This window comes from Coturnix japonica, chromosome 2, assembly GCF_054131305.1.
Source record: "Coturnix japonica strain WE chromosome 2, WE-NBRP24, whole genome shotgun sequence".
NCBI lineage: Eukaryota > Metazoa > Chordata > Aves > Galliformes > Phasianidae > Coturnix > Coturnix japonica.
In genome coordinates, this window is record NC_140664.1 from 68,205,705 (window position 1) to 68,220,284 (window position 14,580).

Below are 14,580 nucleotides of genomic sequence, written 5' to 3' on the forward strand. Positions count from 1 at the left end.
AAAATAATAATAAAAAAGAAGAGAGAAAAATTATTTTGAAGGCAAACTTAGGGAGGCATAAATCCTCTCTGCTCCTAATATCAATCTATTCCATTTAAGAGGCCCCATAGATATAATAAATACATTAGATGCAGTAGGCACCAGTATTCTAACAGTCCTATCATCTGACTTTGCTTAGGGCAGCTTGAGTTGGTTCACTGCTTTGTCTGTTTGTTTTGTTTTTTTAAACACTAGCCACCCCTCTTATCAGGCTGTTATCAGGCTCCAGGTGCTCCCTTTTCCAGTAAAGGTCACAAGGCTTTGGGGAATTCGGAGCTTGAAGCAGTCTAGGTTCTCTCAAGATTTCATAGGTCTGTCTTTACAGTTGTGAAGCTGAAGAAGAGGTAAAGTGCCCCTCTTGAAGAAGCTCCATAGAAATGCACTTGCAGTTAAAGTTTTCATTTACTCCTTCAGCTTGTAGCCAAAAACAGTGCTCGAAGAATTTCTTTTAGCCTCTGCGTATTTCCTTTCTCCATTAGACTGTTCCTCGCTTTTCCTCTTGCAGTCCATTCTGTGCTCTTCTGCGGATCCTTCTCTTTCCCCTTCTATCCTGAATTGCTGAATATGACCCTGCTTTAAAATAATCAGGTAATAAGAGATGACACTGTTCTATGTGTAGGATACTTCACTCTATATGAAACATAAAACCAGAGATGATTAATGACTCAAGGTGGTCTGTTTTTACACAGTAGCAAAATCTTAAAAATTCTAATATCTTCTGGTCGCCTGAACACAGAATTACAGAATGCTTGAGGCTGATAGAAGCCTCTAGAAGTCATCTGGTCCAACTCCCCTGCTCAATGAGGAACACGTAGAGCAGGTTTTCCATGGCCGTGTCCAGATAGAATGAAAAATATCCTTGTAAAAGGTCATGAGCCTCTCAGTAAAACTTTGCTCCATCTCTTTAGTGAAACAGTGTTTAGTGTGGCTTGGAGAACCAAGAACATAGCTGGAAATAAACACTCTCTGATTTGTACTTGCTAGCACACAAAGCAGTACAGTGACATTTTGGACGTTAGAGTGCCCTTTAATCCTTTGCTGCTGTCATCTCCTACTCAGCAGAGCGATAGAGTATACCAAAACTTGACTGTAAGGTTTGAACCTACCTTCTGTTCCTTTTGCTCTTTAGAGCTCTTTTGCTTCAGTGTGGCCAGGACACTGACAGTGACCATCTCTGTCTTTGACATTTCTAGTTACTCTGGGGCACAGGAGGTCAGAACTTGCTCTTGCATGAGGAGCGTGTTTAATCTACAATGTTTTAGGAACTATTTTGGGTTGACATGAATGTGTAGTCTAAGGGAAGTTCTCTTTTTAGTAATGTACTCTATGTTAGTAGAGATGGCAATATAAGTTCAGAATGAAGACTTACAAAAATGCTATTTATTGCAATTTATAGTGGTTTCTAAAATGTCTTGCTTTTCCTTCTCTTAGAGCAGTGTATAGAAACTGACTAATGATTTGGAGACAGGGATATGAAATATTGCATCAGTGAGATTTTTTGCTTATTTTTTATTTTTAAACCACTATGCATTTTTGGACTATTGCCTATAAAATGATGCAAGAAATACCCGACATAACATATCTGCTTGTGAGGATCTGAATAACTCACAGCATGGGTAATAGTGATTAATGAGGTCTGCAAACTGCTGCTGATGAGATCTTGCACAGGAACACATGAGCAGGAAATATGTTGGCCTTTCATTAGCTGCCTGCTTCCACTTGTAAATATATATGTATATTTTAATTTGCATGCAAAAAGTGTAAATATTTGTCTGATACAGAGTAGCAGTGTTAACAATGTTTACTTTTTCAAAGGTATTTTCTTGATGCTGCCTTTCATCAGGTTAAATATTTGTAAATTATTTAGGAAATTTCTATTGACTTTCACTTCTAGTACCAAAATGCAAGACAAATGTGTCCTAATGTATGCCTAATTCAATTCCTTGTCATTTTCTTTAGAATTTTGGACTTTGTATGCTCTTACAACTTCCCTGTTTTTCAGCTAATGTCATTTTTCTTCACTTGCTTTGACGTGTTTCAGACTTAAGTAGTTTTTTTTTCTTCTTCCTTTGTTATTGATGGTACAAATGTTTTGGACATATGTCTTCTGTACTCTAATGTTTGCACAGAGATAAATAATTCTTCCATTTATGATTTTCTTAGATCCTCAGACTTTTTTCCTTTTCTGAAACTAACTACTGGGTATCTTCTGTGAATGAAATATGGTCTTCTTTTAGCTACTTGTTTTCCTTAGAGAACTCAGCTGTTTTGAAAGTGATATGATTTCTCACTTCACCTGAAGACTGTCCTTGAAGATCTTATGATTTCTCTGATGCTGCTCTTTTCCATTGCAGCCTTCAGTTTAGGTTTAGCGTCTTCCACTAGTGGCCCTGTTGAAAAGCAGGAATGAATTTAGAGTGCTTTGCATGCAAGATATTGGTCTCCTGGAGAGGTGACAGAAGGTTGTGTAGGACTCATATAGTAGCTTTTAATTATGGTCAGCTTTTCTTTGCAGGACTATGTGCTTTTGTAAATGCAGATATGCAATTTCATCTGTAATTACTCTTACACAGTCCCAAGAGCGAAGTGCAGCACAAATCCCTACTGTGTTTATGTTTTGCTCATGCCCTGGTTCAAAGTGTTACTGATTTGTTGCCTGAGATTTTTCTAGATGCATAAGGGTTACTATGCGAAGTCCAAGAGGGTACTGTCAATGGCTATAGGAGTACAAGTGATTGAATGTTATTGTAATTGCTCCCAACCTTTCCTTATGCTGAAGGAACTTGGGATCTGGGATTTTGTTCATGCTCTCTATTTCCTTTCCTTTCTCCCAGTGGTATAGCATGCTATTTATTATTAAAAAGGAAAACTAACTGAGAATAATGGGAAGTTGAAATCTTCCCTAAAAGGAATAGTGAGTCTGCTCAGAAACCTACTGAGAAGCAAATTTGAGTGCACTTCAGTAGTTCTGCCACACAGAGTCGCAATTGGACTTCACTTATTTCCTCTTTTCCCATTGTAGGTGAAGGGATTTACAGAGCTAGTGAAAAGCAGTCTGAAATGTGGGGGGCAGCTGAAGTTCAAGAAGATGAAGACACTCGTGTAGAAGTTCCATTGGACCAGGTATTGTTCAAACTTTAAAGAAACAACTTATTCTTCACAGGTTATTTGTGTTCTTTACTCAATTTTGTTCAGGATCACAAAATTTCTTTGCAAATGATTATATACTATTTTGACATATTATTATATAATATTATTTTTATATATTATATTTTCACATGTGCAGCTTCATTTATGGGAACTTCAGCAAATTTTACTTTTTCTTTCAGTTACTTTTTTGTTGTACAATGGCTTCAGAACTGATCTGAGAACATTTAAAGGGTCTCGGGGAATCTCAACTACTTACTGAGCAGATTCACCCAGATTGTAGTCCCTTTGTGTTGGTGGAATAGTATAAGAAACAAGGTCAGAATTCCTGTTGTCCTGAATCAAGAGTGTGCCTGGATTTGTCAGATCTTTTTCCAAGCTACCAGCACAGTCTTCTCTTGAAATAATCAGGCATTTAATTAGAAAGATTTTTCATCAAGACTGTTCTGGTTCCTGACACAAGGAATGCTGGATCTCTCTTTTCACAAAGAATACCTGCCTAGACCTCAGAGGGTTGTATGCTAAACACCACTGGGACATCACCCCTGTTAATCGTGGTCGTCCTTATGAGGTTCTGTGATAATTAGGTTGCGTTGGGTTGTACCTATAGCACTGAAAGTGGGGGTGAACATATCTCCTGTCACCTCTGTCTGTATTTCTTATGTTTCTTAGTACATTGTGCCCTAGTCCTGACTGTGCAATAATCAAATTAGGAAATAATTAGCCTGTTCATTAGCCTCAGAAAGTGCATAAAACTTTCCTTGGGGGTAGCATGAAACTTTTGATAGTGTACATTGGGTTGTTAGGTATCAGATTTTAGGTTGACTGTGATTCTTACAAAATTCAAGATGAAAACCGAACTTCTCCAAAGGGATACTATTGAACGAGTAAGAACTCTGTCCTCTCTGCAGCTGCTCTTGACTGTTTGCCACAGCTACAGAATGGTGACCGTTACTAGAGAGAGGAAAGCAGCTTATAGTGCACTGCCACTTCTGTATTTGGTGAGAGCAGCTGTATTCACACAGTCGCCAATACCTGGTGCCGTTATTCTTGCCGTGCTGGAGATTTGCTGAGGCCCATGTGTAGTCCACAGATGGAAATATTTTTGAGTTGCTACTGGCTGATTTTTTGCTATCTGAGCTGCTTCTGCAAGGAAGTGTGCATATGTGAGGTAAAAAAGCAAAATTCAGGCATTTATGCTATTAATAATTTGGTGAGTTTGGTGGTTTTTTTTAAATATATTTATTTTCAGAAAAGCAAAACAAAGCTCCCCAATTGTTTGAGAATTCAGGTCACAGTTTATTTCACGATTTAAAACTTCATGTTTCCAAGGTAATCTGGCAAGAAGCCAGGTCCTTCTTAATTACATCGAGTAGTCTTTATCCCCCGACAACTGTGATTACTCAGCCTTTAAAAACATTTAGCACTTTGCAAGTTCATGTTCTTATTAATTAACACTTTAAATTTTTTCATCTCTGTGATATAAAAGATTTATAGCTTTTTCTCATCTGGACTGCAGTTTTTGTTATGTGCTAGAAGTATGGAAAAGGACAGTCAGCCAGGGCACTACTATCTTGCGTAATGCATAAATATTTACATGCCAGTTTTCACTGCAATGCTGACAGTTCTGATACGCTATCATTTCCATCCCCCACATAAATTAGGTGGTGAAAAGAGAGCTTAGTTGTTGTGTTTTTTCTCCTATGCACCTTCTCTATCTTGCCATTTAAAGTACGTGGTTGAACAAATGCCAGATTAGCCATTAACTAAAGTCAGTGTAAGACTGGCTAGACACCTGCTTATGTCCTGTTCTGTGAAAGGCTGTTTGCCAGTTGTGAATGCATTAGAAGGAGTTGCTGTGTTCCAGACAAGCTGACAGTTGTAATTGAGCATCAAAGAGAGGAAAAAAAAGAATCTTTTGCCTAAACCCAAACCGCATCCTTCTGTTCTGTGCTCTGTACAAGACTTCAGCCCCTGAATTAAAAAGTGGATAGTTTCACCTTTTAACATACAAACTCATTCTAGGTTGGCTATTTACATCCTGGTAGCAGCATCCATGGAGACTGATGACAGACTCTGAAACCAACTGCGGAAATAGTAAGGGATCAGTGTAGTTCTACCGCAACATTTGGTGAGGAGGGAGGAAACAATAAAAGTTTTGTATTTAAAATGCTGATTAAATATGCTGCTTTGAGTTTGCTGTTCATAATATAGATATACTCAAAGTAGCTTTCTTTGAGAGAAACTTTTCCAATTAATGTAGTTTTGGATCAAACTACTACTTTTTCTTTATTTACGTAAGTTGTGAAATACAGAAGCAGCATTTAGTAGCAGTAGTATTGAAACAACGCTGGAAGTTTCCATTGATTTATCAGTTTCCATGTGGTCTCTAATAATAAGCCCTCTGGAGGTGCTGTAAATATGTGAGTAATGAGATACAAAGTTGTCCAGTGCATGATCCCTTCAAAGAATTCAGGCATGCTGCTGTGCCAGTCTTTTTTGCCTTGGGGGATGTGAATCTAACCATTAAGATCTAAGTGATGTTGAATGAATCTGAACTGTTTTTGTTTTGATTTTATTTTCACCTCCAGACTCATCGTCCAACCTCCCACTCTCTTTCTATGTGTATTTGTAAAAATCACTGAACGTTAAGTTTGTCTAATGAGCCCTGACTTCGGGGGCTGTTGTAGATGTTCACGCTTTGGGTTCTTTCACTATACATTTGCTTTCTATTATTCCAAATGTGTCTACTGATTCCTGATGCCACTCATTATTCTTAATTTCCTGGGCTGTGAAGTGATGTGAAATTGAGGATTTCCCTTTGGTGTTCTCTCTCTAGGGACAGTTCATCAGTAGCAGTACATTTGCACCTTTCATTTACAATTTCTATTATGGGGTATACATTTTTGCTTTAGAGACACGAGATTTGCCTCAGTGAACAGAACAAAATGCTCATATTCCTGCTGAAAGCAAAATGTGAAAGTTTGCATTGATTAAACATTAAAACAGACTGACTGCTTGAAGATATGTTCCTTGATTAAAAACCAACTGTTGGAGGGCCTGGGTTTTTTGGAGTGAAAGGCTGCAAGTGCTATTCCATTGTAAAATTGGTGTTGATAGAGCTTTGATAAAAGTTTTCTCTCTCTGTGCACCTGTCCTGAAAAAAACTAAGTGCTTTTCATTCACTTAACTTCGGTTAGACTTTTGGGAGCTATGATCTTATGAGAAATTATACTCTGTGGACTCAGGTCTCCATTTCTATCATTAAAGTAGCGTATCTGCACCATAATGATGTTGGAGTTTAAGGCTCTTTATTGTATTTTTTTCACCCAGAAACAACAGTGCATTCGCTATGTGTGAAATGTAGGACTGATAGACCCTCAGCTATTCATTTGCTTGCTTTTAAGTACTTGAGTTTTGTAAATGATGTGGAAGAGGACTGTTGTCACTTAGCAACCTGGTTCCTGGTTCAGGAACAAAATGTTTTGATTTTGGAATCTATGCTGTGCAGTTCCAAAGCATTCTTGACTCCCTTGGAAGAAGGGCAGATCTGTTCTGGAGATGATCAGTGCAATTAGCTTTGAGCATTCCTGATGCTGCATTCATGAGGTGTATTCATGCTGGTATTTGTGACCATTAAGCTTTCTGTTGTCTATCTCATTGTTTGTCTGTTGTGACTATTAGCCAAGTAAATATTTCCAAATGGTTTCAATAAAGGAAAATAATGTTTTACTTTAATAGTATAAAACACTTTGTCTTAAATGATTTGTGATACTGCACTTTTTAGTATTCTAGTATCAATCAAGTACAAGCCTACCGAGAGACTGCATTAGTGTTCTTAGAGGACAAGAAGTCAAATGCTTCCATGTCTAAAGGTTTCCTAACTTATTCCTTTTGAATGACAATGGCAATTCGTAGTATAGTTCCTAATGAATGATAGTATGATGATTGTAACTAGAATACGTACCCTTTTTTAAATGCTCTGGTATTGCTGAGATTAAAAATATCATTGAGCAATTGTACTTAAACATAAAGTGAAATTTGGCTCCAGTTAGTTTGATGCGCTACTTCAGTTGTTCTATATGCTTTTGATTGATTGTACCTTTGAATAAAAATATGCAATTCTTTTCTTAGTTAGACTTTTTATTGATTGTCCATGGCAGGTGAAGAATTATACTTAGAAATATGAAAATACAATGTGAAAGGAAGTTAATTCTGTAATTTCAAATAAGTGACTGCAATGGCTTCTTCATTTAAAAGTTGCAGCCAGCTGTACAAGAAAGTGTGGCACTCCCTATTTTCTTGCTGTCATAAATAAGGCAGAATACAAGTCTGATTATCAATAATTCTTGCTGCTGGAAGAATGATGTTAGTCTATCACAGTCATTGAAAAAGTACCCTTTTCTGTAAGTCATTTAGTTCTCTATGGAAATTTCCTCAAGGAATAAGCAGATAATCACCTCACACTATTCCAGTCCTAGATTTACTGCAGTGAGGTTCAAGTTGTCATGTGTCCATAACACAAAAAACAACAGCATTGAAGTAACACGGGAACACTTAGTCTCTCTTACAGTATGTACGTATTTAGTTGTCTTGTGCTACAACTGGCCGCATGCTTGTAATGTAAATTTTATATGTGCTGTTTGCTCGCTATTGTGATCCTGGAGTTTGGTGCATCAGTGTGTTGATACATGTATTTGATATTCATGTTTGTTTACTTGGATCATAGGCCTCAGTCACCCAGGACTAGCTGCCCTCCTGTATTTGAAATGGCCTGTATGTCTACAAGAATCCCAGATGTAATGCATAACTTCCTGTGAGCAAGCACATTGGCTCAAAGCCTGACTCAGATGCAAAGAGGAGCAGCCCCTCACATCTTTCTTAGCCATCCAGCCAATGCATTACATATGGAAGAAGCTCTTACTGTGAATATTCTTGCTGTTTGGAAGGTGACTTATGAGAAGCTAAAAAATAAGATGTGGAATGACAATGATAAACTCATTGCTGACTTCTAGGAGTGAGTCTTACAGTTACTGTAAGGATATGTGTATCTGACTCATCATACCTGTTTGGATTTCAGTATGGCCTTCCTGCTTTATCCTGACTGTGAGAACAAAATTGGAAGTAACTTTGATATAAACATATTGACATTTTGTGTAGCAGTAGCTGTTTGGTTTACTAGAGGCTGTCAGATTCAGTGAAAAGGTTCTTATTGACACCAGGGGACCCTGAACTGAGAACTGTTCCAAAAAGATATTCATATTTATTAATATTTTCTTTACCTCCTTTCCTCAAGTTCACTAAAATCACTGGAACTGGTAGTAATGCATCTGCAGTATTTATAAGCTTTGAACCATAAAAATCTTTTCCCCCTTTTCTGTTTTCTTCCCTATGTATGTATAAGACCATAAACAATTCAAGGCCAGGTTGGATGGGGCCCTGAGCAACCTGATCTAGTAAAGGTGTATGTTTGGTGGCCCTGCCAGGCAGGGGGATTGGAACTTCATGATCCTTGAGGTCCCTTCCAACCCAGGTCATTCTGTGATTCTGTGATTCTGTCTCCATAAATATGAGAATAAAATAACTTTTTGCTAGGTATTTCTCAGAGAAGACAACATACTTATTATTCATAATTATTAGACCAGCAAGATTTCAATACTAAGCATCAGGCTTTTTATGTAAAGAGCAATGTGTGATTTGGTGGATGGGTTGGACTTAAGTTCTTTCCCAACTGTTCTGACTTCAGTCTGCAGCTCATTCTGAAATGCATGGTCTGTGGTCATCCTCATTTTGAAACCTATCTTGGTTTTCTTGTTCAACAGGAGTGATACTGTATTTTAGATAACCAGGCAGGTCATTTCTTCCACACCCATAATGTAGTGTAACTTGAAATGAGATTAGATGAAGAAAGCATTTCCCTTTCCAGTTCTTACCTGTAAATGTGACTTCTGTGATTTTTGTCCATTTTGCAGTTTGAAAATTTGCCTATGAGCTTCCAGTGGGGTTCTGGCTATTGTTCAGTACTCTGTGTTTCACTTAGTTTAGACCTATGTCTATTTTAGACAGGATGAAGTCTATTAGATATAGCCATTATTTGTAATGTCATAGCAAGCAGCTGTCTTTAATCAAAATGCTTGCTTTTAAATATGGGTATCTGGTGCATTTAATTTGTCCATCCCGCTTTTGCTTGAATCAGAGCTCAAAGCTGCTAATTTCCATTGTGCACTGAAAATAAATCAGTAGCTCACAGGTGGGTAGACTAAATCTATGTTTTCTTTCCTTATGTGCTGGTAGTTATGAGTTGGCTCAAGTCTCCTTTGCTTGGCAGCTTCTTTGAAAGTGTCTGTAAAGACCTGGCTTGTTTAATTTTTCATTTCAGAATCAACAAGGCTTGTTTGATATTGAGAGACATTTAGGAAAGCTTAAATAAAAATCATACAGAAACTATTGTACTTCAGAGAGCTTAAGGAGCTATTATTTATACTGTCAGGCAATGATGTAGTATTTCTAGTAATTTCTCATTCTATGGATTATTACAGTGAAATAACTTGTCCTTGATGTTGGAATATTTCACACAGGCATAGTGAAATAATCTTACATTGCTATGTGAATATCAAAGCAAAAGCAGGGTGTCTCATCCAAAGGCTTCAATCAATTGCTGGTGTTCTTGAAGTGGCTCTTACTAATATGCCAAAGATAATGAGAGAATTATTTTTGAAATAAAACTTTTAGTGAGAAAAAGAGACAGAACTTACATGCTGTAGGATAAACCTGCCTGCCTAAAGGAGCTGCTAATGATAGGAGAATTCCCAATACGTTTGATTAAAAGAGAATCTATCTTTTACACTCAGATTTCTTGCTTTAGATTTAGTGTGATGAACCAGTGTGGGAGGAAGATACAATTTCATTCCCATGGGACTTGTGCTCAAGTTTGAATGAAAATAAAGAGTAAAAGTATTTAAGTCACCTTGTCAGGAGGGGCACTGGTTCACTGAGTAGTCAGGTGAACCTTGAAAGTTGAAACTAGAAGATAAATGCAAAAAAAAATAGACAGCATTTGCGTCTCTTCAGGTTGTCACAAAATCCATCTATCCAATCTGTCCATCTCCTATCTCTTGCTGCTTTTCTGTGGATGCATAGAAGATGAGTTGTGACCAGACTGGTTGGTATGGTGTTGTCTGGTTTGTAGGTAAAACTTCAGAACACTTTGTGGGCTAGTGATACTATTTTATTTTAGTATTTTATTTCATAGAAAAAAATATGTACCAGATGCCAGAATATTAGATCGAATTAGCTGGTGCAAGATATCTGTTGCTGGGATAATTCCAGCTCAATCCAGTTGTTTTAGTACAGTCAAATAGTGTAGCCCAGTGTGATGCATCTAAATTTCATTAATACACTGTTTGTGTAGAATGAGAGTGCAATATGAGGTGTCAACAGGAGCATCATTTTTCTCTCAATGAAGATAAAGATCACGTTAGCATACTTACTCCCTAGTAATGAAGTAATCATGATTTTGATGTCTTTTATGATTCAGAATTGCCTTGGATGATTCTGTTTAAAAGTGCCTCACAATGTTGCTACTTTTCCTTTCAGCGGCCAGCAGAAACTGTAGATGAAGAGGAAAATGCAGAAGAGGAAGTTGACAGAGGAGAGGAGGAAGCACATAAACAGAATGAAGAACATCCAGAAGTAAATGGAGAGGACAGTGGGGAAACTGTTATGAAAAGTAACAGAGGAGAAGAAGATGAGATTAAATTAAGTGGGAATTATGAGTACAAAATAGAAGAAACAGAGAATGTTTACCAGGCAGAGGAAGAGGAGCTCACCCATTTAAATGGCAAGATAAATGAAAAAAATGGTGGGGAGATGGAGCAGATGAACAGCCATGATGATCTTCAGCATGAAGAGGACGTAGAAGAGGATTATGCTGGCAGTCAGAACCAGGTAAGCATCATTCAATTTGTTTGTCTTAATTTACTGTTCCTTCTATTTGGCAGCTGCAGCTTTAGGCTTTTTCTCAGCTAGATGGTAAGTGTCTCACTCTAGATAAGAGAGACCTTAATAGAAGTGAATATGTGGGAAAAGTCGTTTCTTCCTAGATTGGTAACATTATTAATTACGTTATATGCCCTCCAATTGAGAAAGTAGATGTTTCTCACTATTCAATGAACCGGCATATCCTACATTCCCGAGTATGCTGAGCTCTCAAAAAAAGAAATCTTGCAGTTTCCTGAAAAGCATAACCATTTTGCACTTCCTCACTATGTTATCCTTAGGACAGTGCAGGAAGATGTATTCATGAAGACACAGAGCCTTGTTATTTTTATTTATTTTTATTTTTTTTCTGAATTGACTTCCACAGAAGTTGCATTTCATTAAGAGGACTTGCTATTACTATGTGGAAGCGTCATTTCTTTTTATAAGAAATAGGATGATACAACGGAAATGAGTAAGTTCTTGAGGGCAGAGTGCTTTACTCACGTTAAAATCAAATATCCTGTTAATTCTGCGGAGCTGATAACATGCTGTTACCTTAGTTGGAGGCATGCAGCCCAGAACCAAGCCTTGAATGTCAGATGCACAGAACACAGGAAATGGAATCTTTTACTTAATAGAAAAAAATCCAGATCTAGGAAGACCTGCATTCTGATTTTTCAGCTCCTACAGGAGCTGAACAAATTGCTGCATATTTTCTGCCCATAGACTGCTGAAAAAAAGACCCTTCCTCTATTTCTGGGGTCACTGGGAATGGTTTCTCACTTCCTTGCAATTAGGCTTTCTTCTGTTCCTGTACTACATACAGAAACATTTCTCAAGGAAGTTAGGAGAACTGAGTAACAAATTGGGTTGGATTTTTCTTTTCCCCCCAAATTTATTCTATATTTGACACAGTAATGGATTTTTTTGTTTTATTTTTAGAGAAGCTGAAGTCATTTATGTCAATGGAGAAAGTGAGTGTACATTCATTTTAAAAGGATACGTGGGTAACTGGATGTTTGACCATGTAGGGGTTTTTCAACCTCTAATTTGAGTGCTTTCTCCTTTGGAAGGCATATAATCTAATGCTAAACAAAAATGTTAATTTGACCACTATCAGAAAACATTTGTGTGTGTGTGTCTTAAGAATTCCTTGTGGAATTTTTAGTACAAAATGATTACACAGTTGAAATTAAGTGAGATCTGTTAACTTCATCAAGTAACTATCCTTTTTTTTTCTAGGTTGATTCTCATGATGAAAAAACATCCAGAAATCCAAGAGTGACAATCACTAGCCCACAGGAAAGTGAAAAAAAAGGACCAGAGCAATGACTATGGTGCAGTTGCATAGATATAAAGGAAATAAAATCAATGGAAAAGTAAATACTATAATACTTACAAGCATGTTATTTTATGTGATTCATAACTTAAAATGGAGAGATAGATTGAGTACCCACACATTGAGTCTTGAGATGACAATAGCATATGGAATAATAGGACATAAACATTTAGCTCTACTAAATACCCTTTAATAATTTTCACAAGATGTAACTTTCTGATGGATTTTGAGAGAAAAAATGTAATATTACTGTATAGTAATATTAGAAACATTAGAAATAAACTCTTTTATGGTATAAGATGGTTATCAGTAGCAGAGTCAACTATACAAATGACATCTGTCAAGAACAAGTTAAATGTCAAAACTTCTTTGTGGGTTTGTTGAGAAAAGAGAAATAATTTGTGACATTTAAGGACACAATTTAAGTAGTTTTTTTCCCACTGAAATTCCATATTATGTACTTTATTTCCAGGCGTAACTTTAAGATAGAAATAGAATGCATTGCTCACCTAAAGGACAAGAAATAAGATGTACTATGAGTCCTAATATTACTGGATAGTGGCTTTCAGTATACTATTTGGTATCATTTTTATTTTTGCATTCCTAAATAGCACCTTTTAATCATTGTGAAGATAGCCTACAATGCTGCAGCTTGTTCACACTCACAACAGTAGGTTTTGTTGGTTGTCCTGCACCAGTTCACTAAGCGGTGATTGGTTATTATAATGAAAAAAGAATAAAGCATAGGTATGCAGCAGGTCAGGCATGGAGCAGAGCAGTTTGATTGCACTTCAGTTCAAGTGAAGTCTAATTTATTAACAAAAAGAACCCCAAACTGAAGAGGCCCAGATTCAGACTGAAATTAGCATGAAATCATTGTTATCAATGGAGACATTTTACTATGAAACATACTAATATAAGATTACTAGTCTACTGTAAAATTCAGCAGCTGTTGTTGTGTTTATGGATCCCTCACATAGCCTTAATGCTTGAAAGTGTATTATCATCTTTTTGAGTTAGCAGGTTCCTGATAGGCTGTGGCTTAATTTGCATTAGAAAATAAGCCATTGATCCTCAGTATTAGCTCTCTTAATGACATCAACACCATTACTCTCACAGTTTCTCTATTAGAAATAGCAATTATTTGTAGATCGTGAAATACAGCATATGAGCATAACTTCATTAATTATACAAAATATATAGTGGGTTTCCTTATCATTATTGCTGGTAAATTATGACAATGAGAAATTAAATGTCATTTTTGTTGATTTCATGCTATTAAGACCAAAATTACATCCAGGAACAAATTGAACTTGAAGCACTGTTTGAAGGAAGTGTAGAAAAATTATTGTGACTGAAACTCAAAGAAATATCTGCACTTTTCTAGCAACTATTAAATATGCTTTTCCAATGGGGAAGAAATACTTAGAGATCCTTGAGTGTGCTCCTGAGCACAGGCAATTTGAATTTAAAATAACTTTAAAAAACACAGGAACAAGGTTAGAATAGTTTGCTCTGCTGTAACTGTGAAATATCTGAGTTTTACATGTCCTTTATTGAACTGTCTGACAAAGTAGAGGAATGTTACCTATGTATTCTGTTCAAAATAAGATCCTAATCTAGCCAAGCTTTTAAGCAAGGGTCTTTTTATTTGATGCATTTTAAGATGATTCTTGAAGATAAGCAGAACTGCAACCAACTGACTAACAACAAAATAAACCCAAAACAGTATGAATAAAATAACTACAAGCCCTAATGAGGAAAGCGATACATTGTAATCCTTTAGGTACTTTTATAGGTAATCTTGCAGTGGAATTGCATATGGAGCAGCATTAAAAGCCATCAAACAATGCATAACTAGCCAGACCAAGAAGCTCTATGTCAGCATACCTTCTTGCAGAGCCCACCAAGGGAAAATGGCTAGCACTCCATCCTCACTCATTTAGAGCTTAATAGCTCAGTGGTAAGTGTGGTCTTCAGCATGCTTAAGAATTAAGACAAATTACAGTGTTCTTCTATTGACACTACTATGAAGAGTTGTTGGCTTGAAGTTAATGGTGTACCCAAACTGTACA

The 14,580-nt window shown here is 36.8% G+C and overlaps 1 protein-coding gene across 1 annotated transcript in view; it reads left to right on the forward strand.

The window, feature by feature from the left end:
* The window catches only part of DCDC2 (doublecortin domain containing 2), a 44,310-nt gene extending 31,755 nt beyond the window's left edge, over nt 1-12,555 (forward strand). The window contains 4 exon segments of the mRNA XM_032442511.2: nt 3,062-3,162; nt 10,783-11,133; nt 12,409-12,477; nt 12,479-12,555. Of these exon segments, the coding sequence (XP_032298402.2) occupies nt 3,062-3,162; nt 10,783-11,133; nt 12,409-12,477; nt 12,479-12,517 (560 nt within the window). The 3' untranslated portion in view covers nt 12,518-12,555.
* The last annotated feature ends 2,025 nt before the right edge of the window (nt 12,556-14,580 follow it).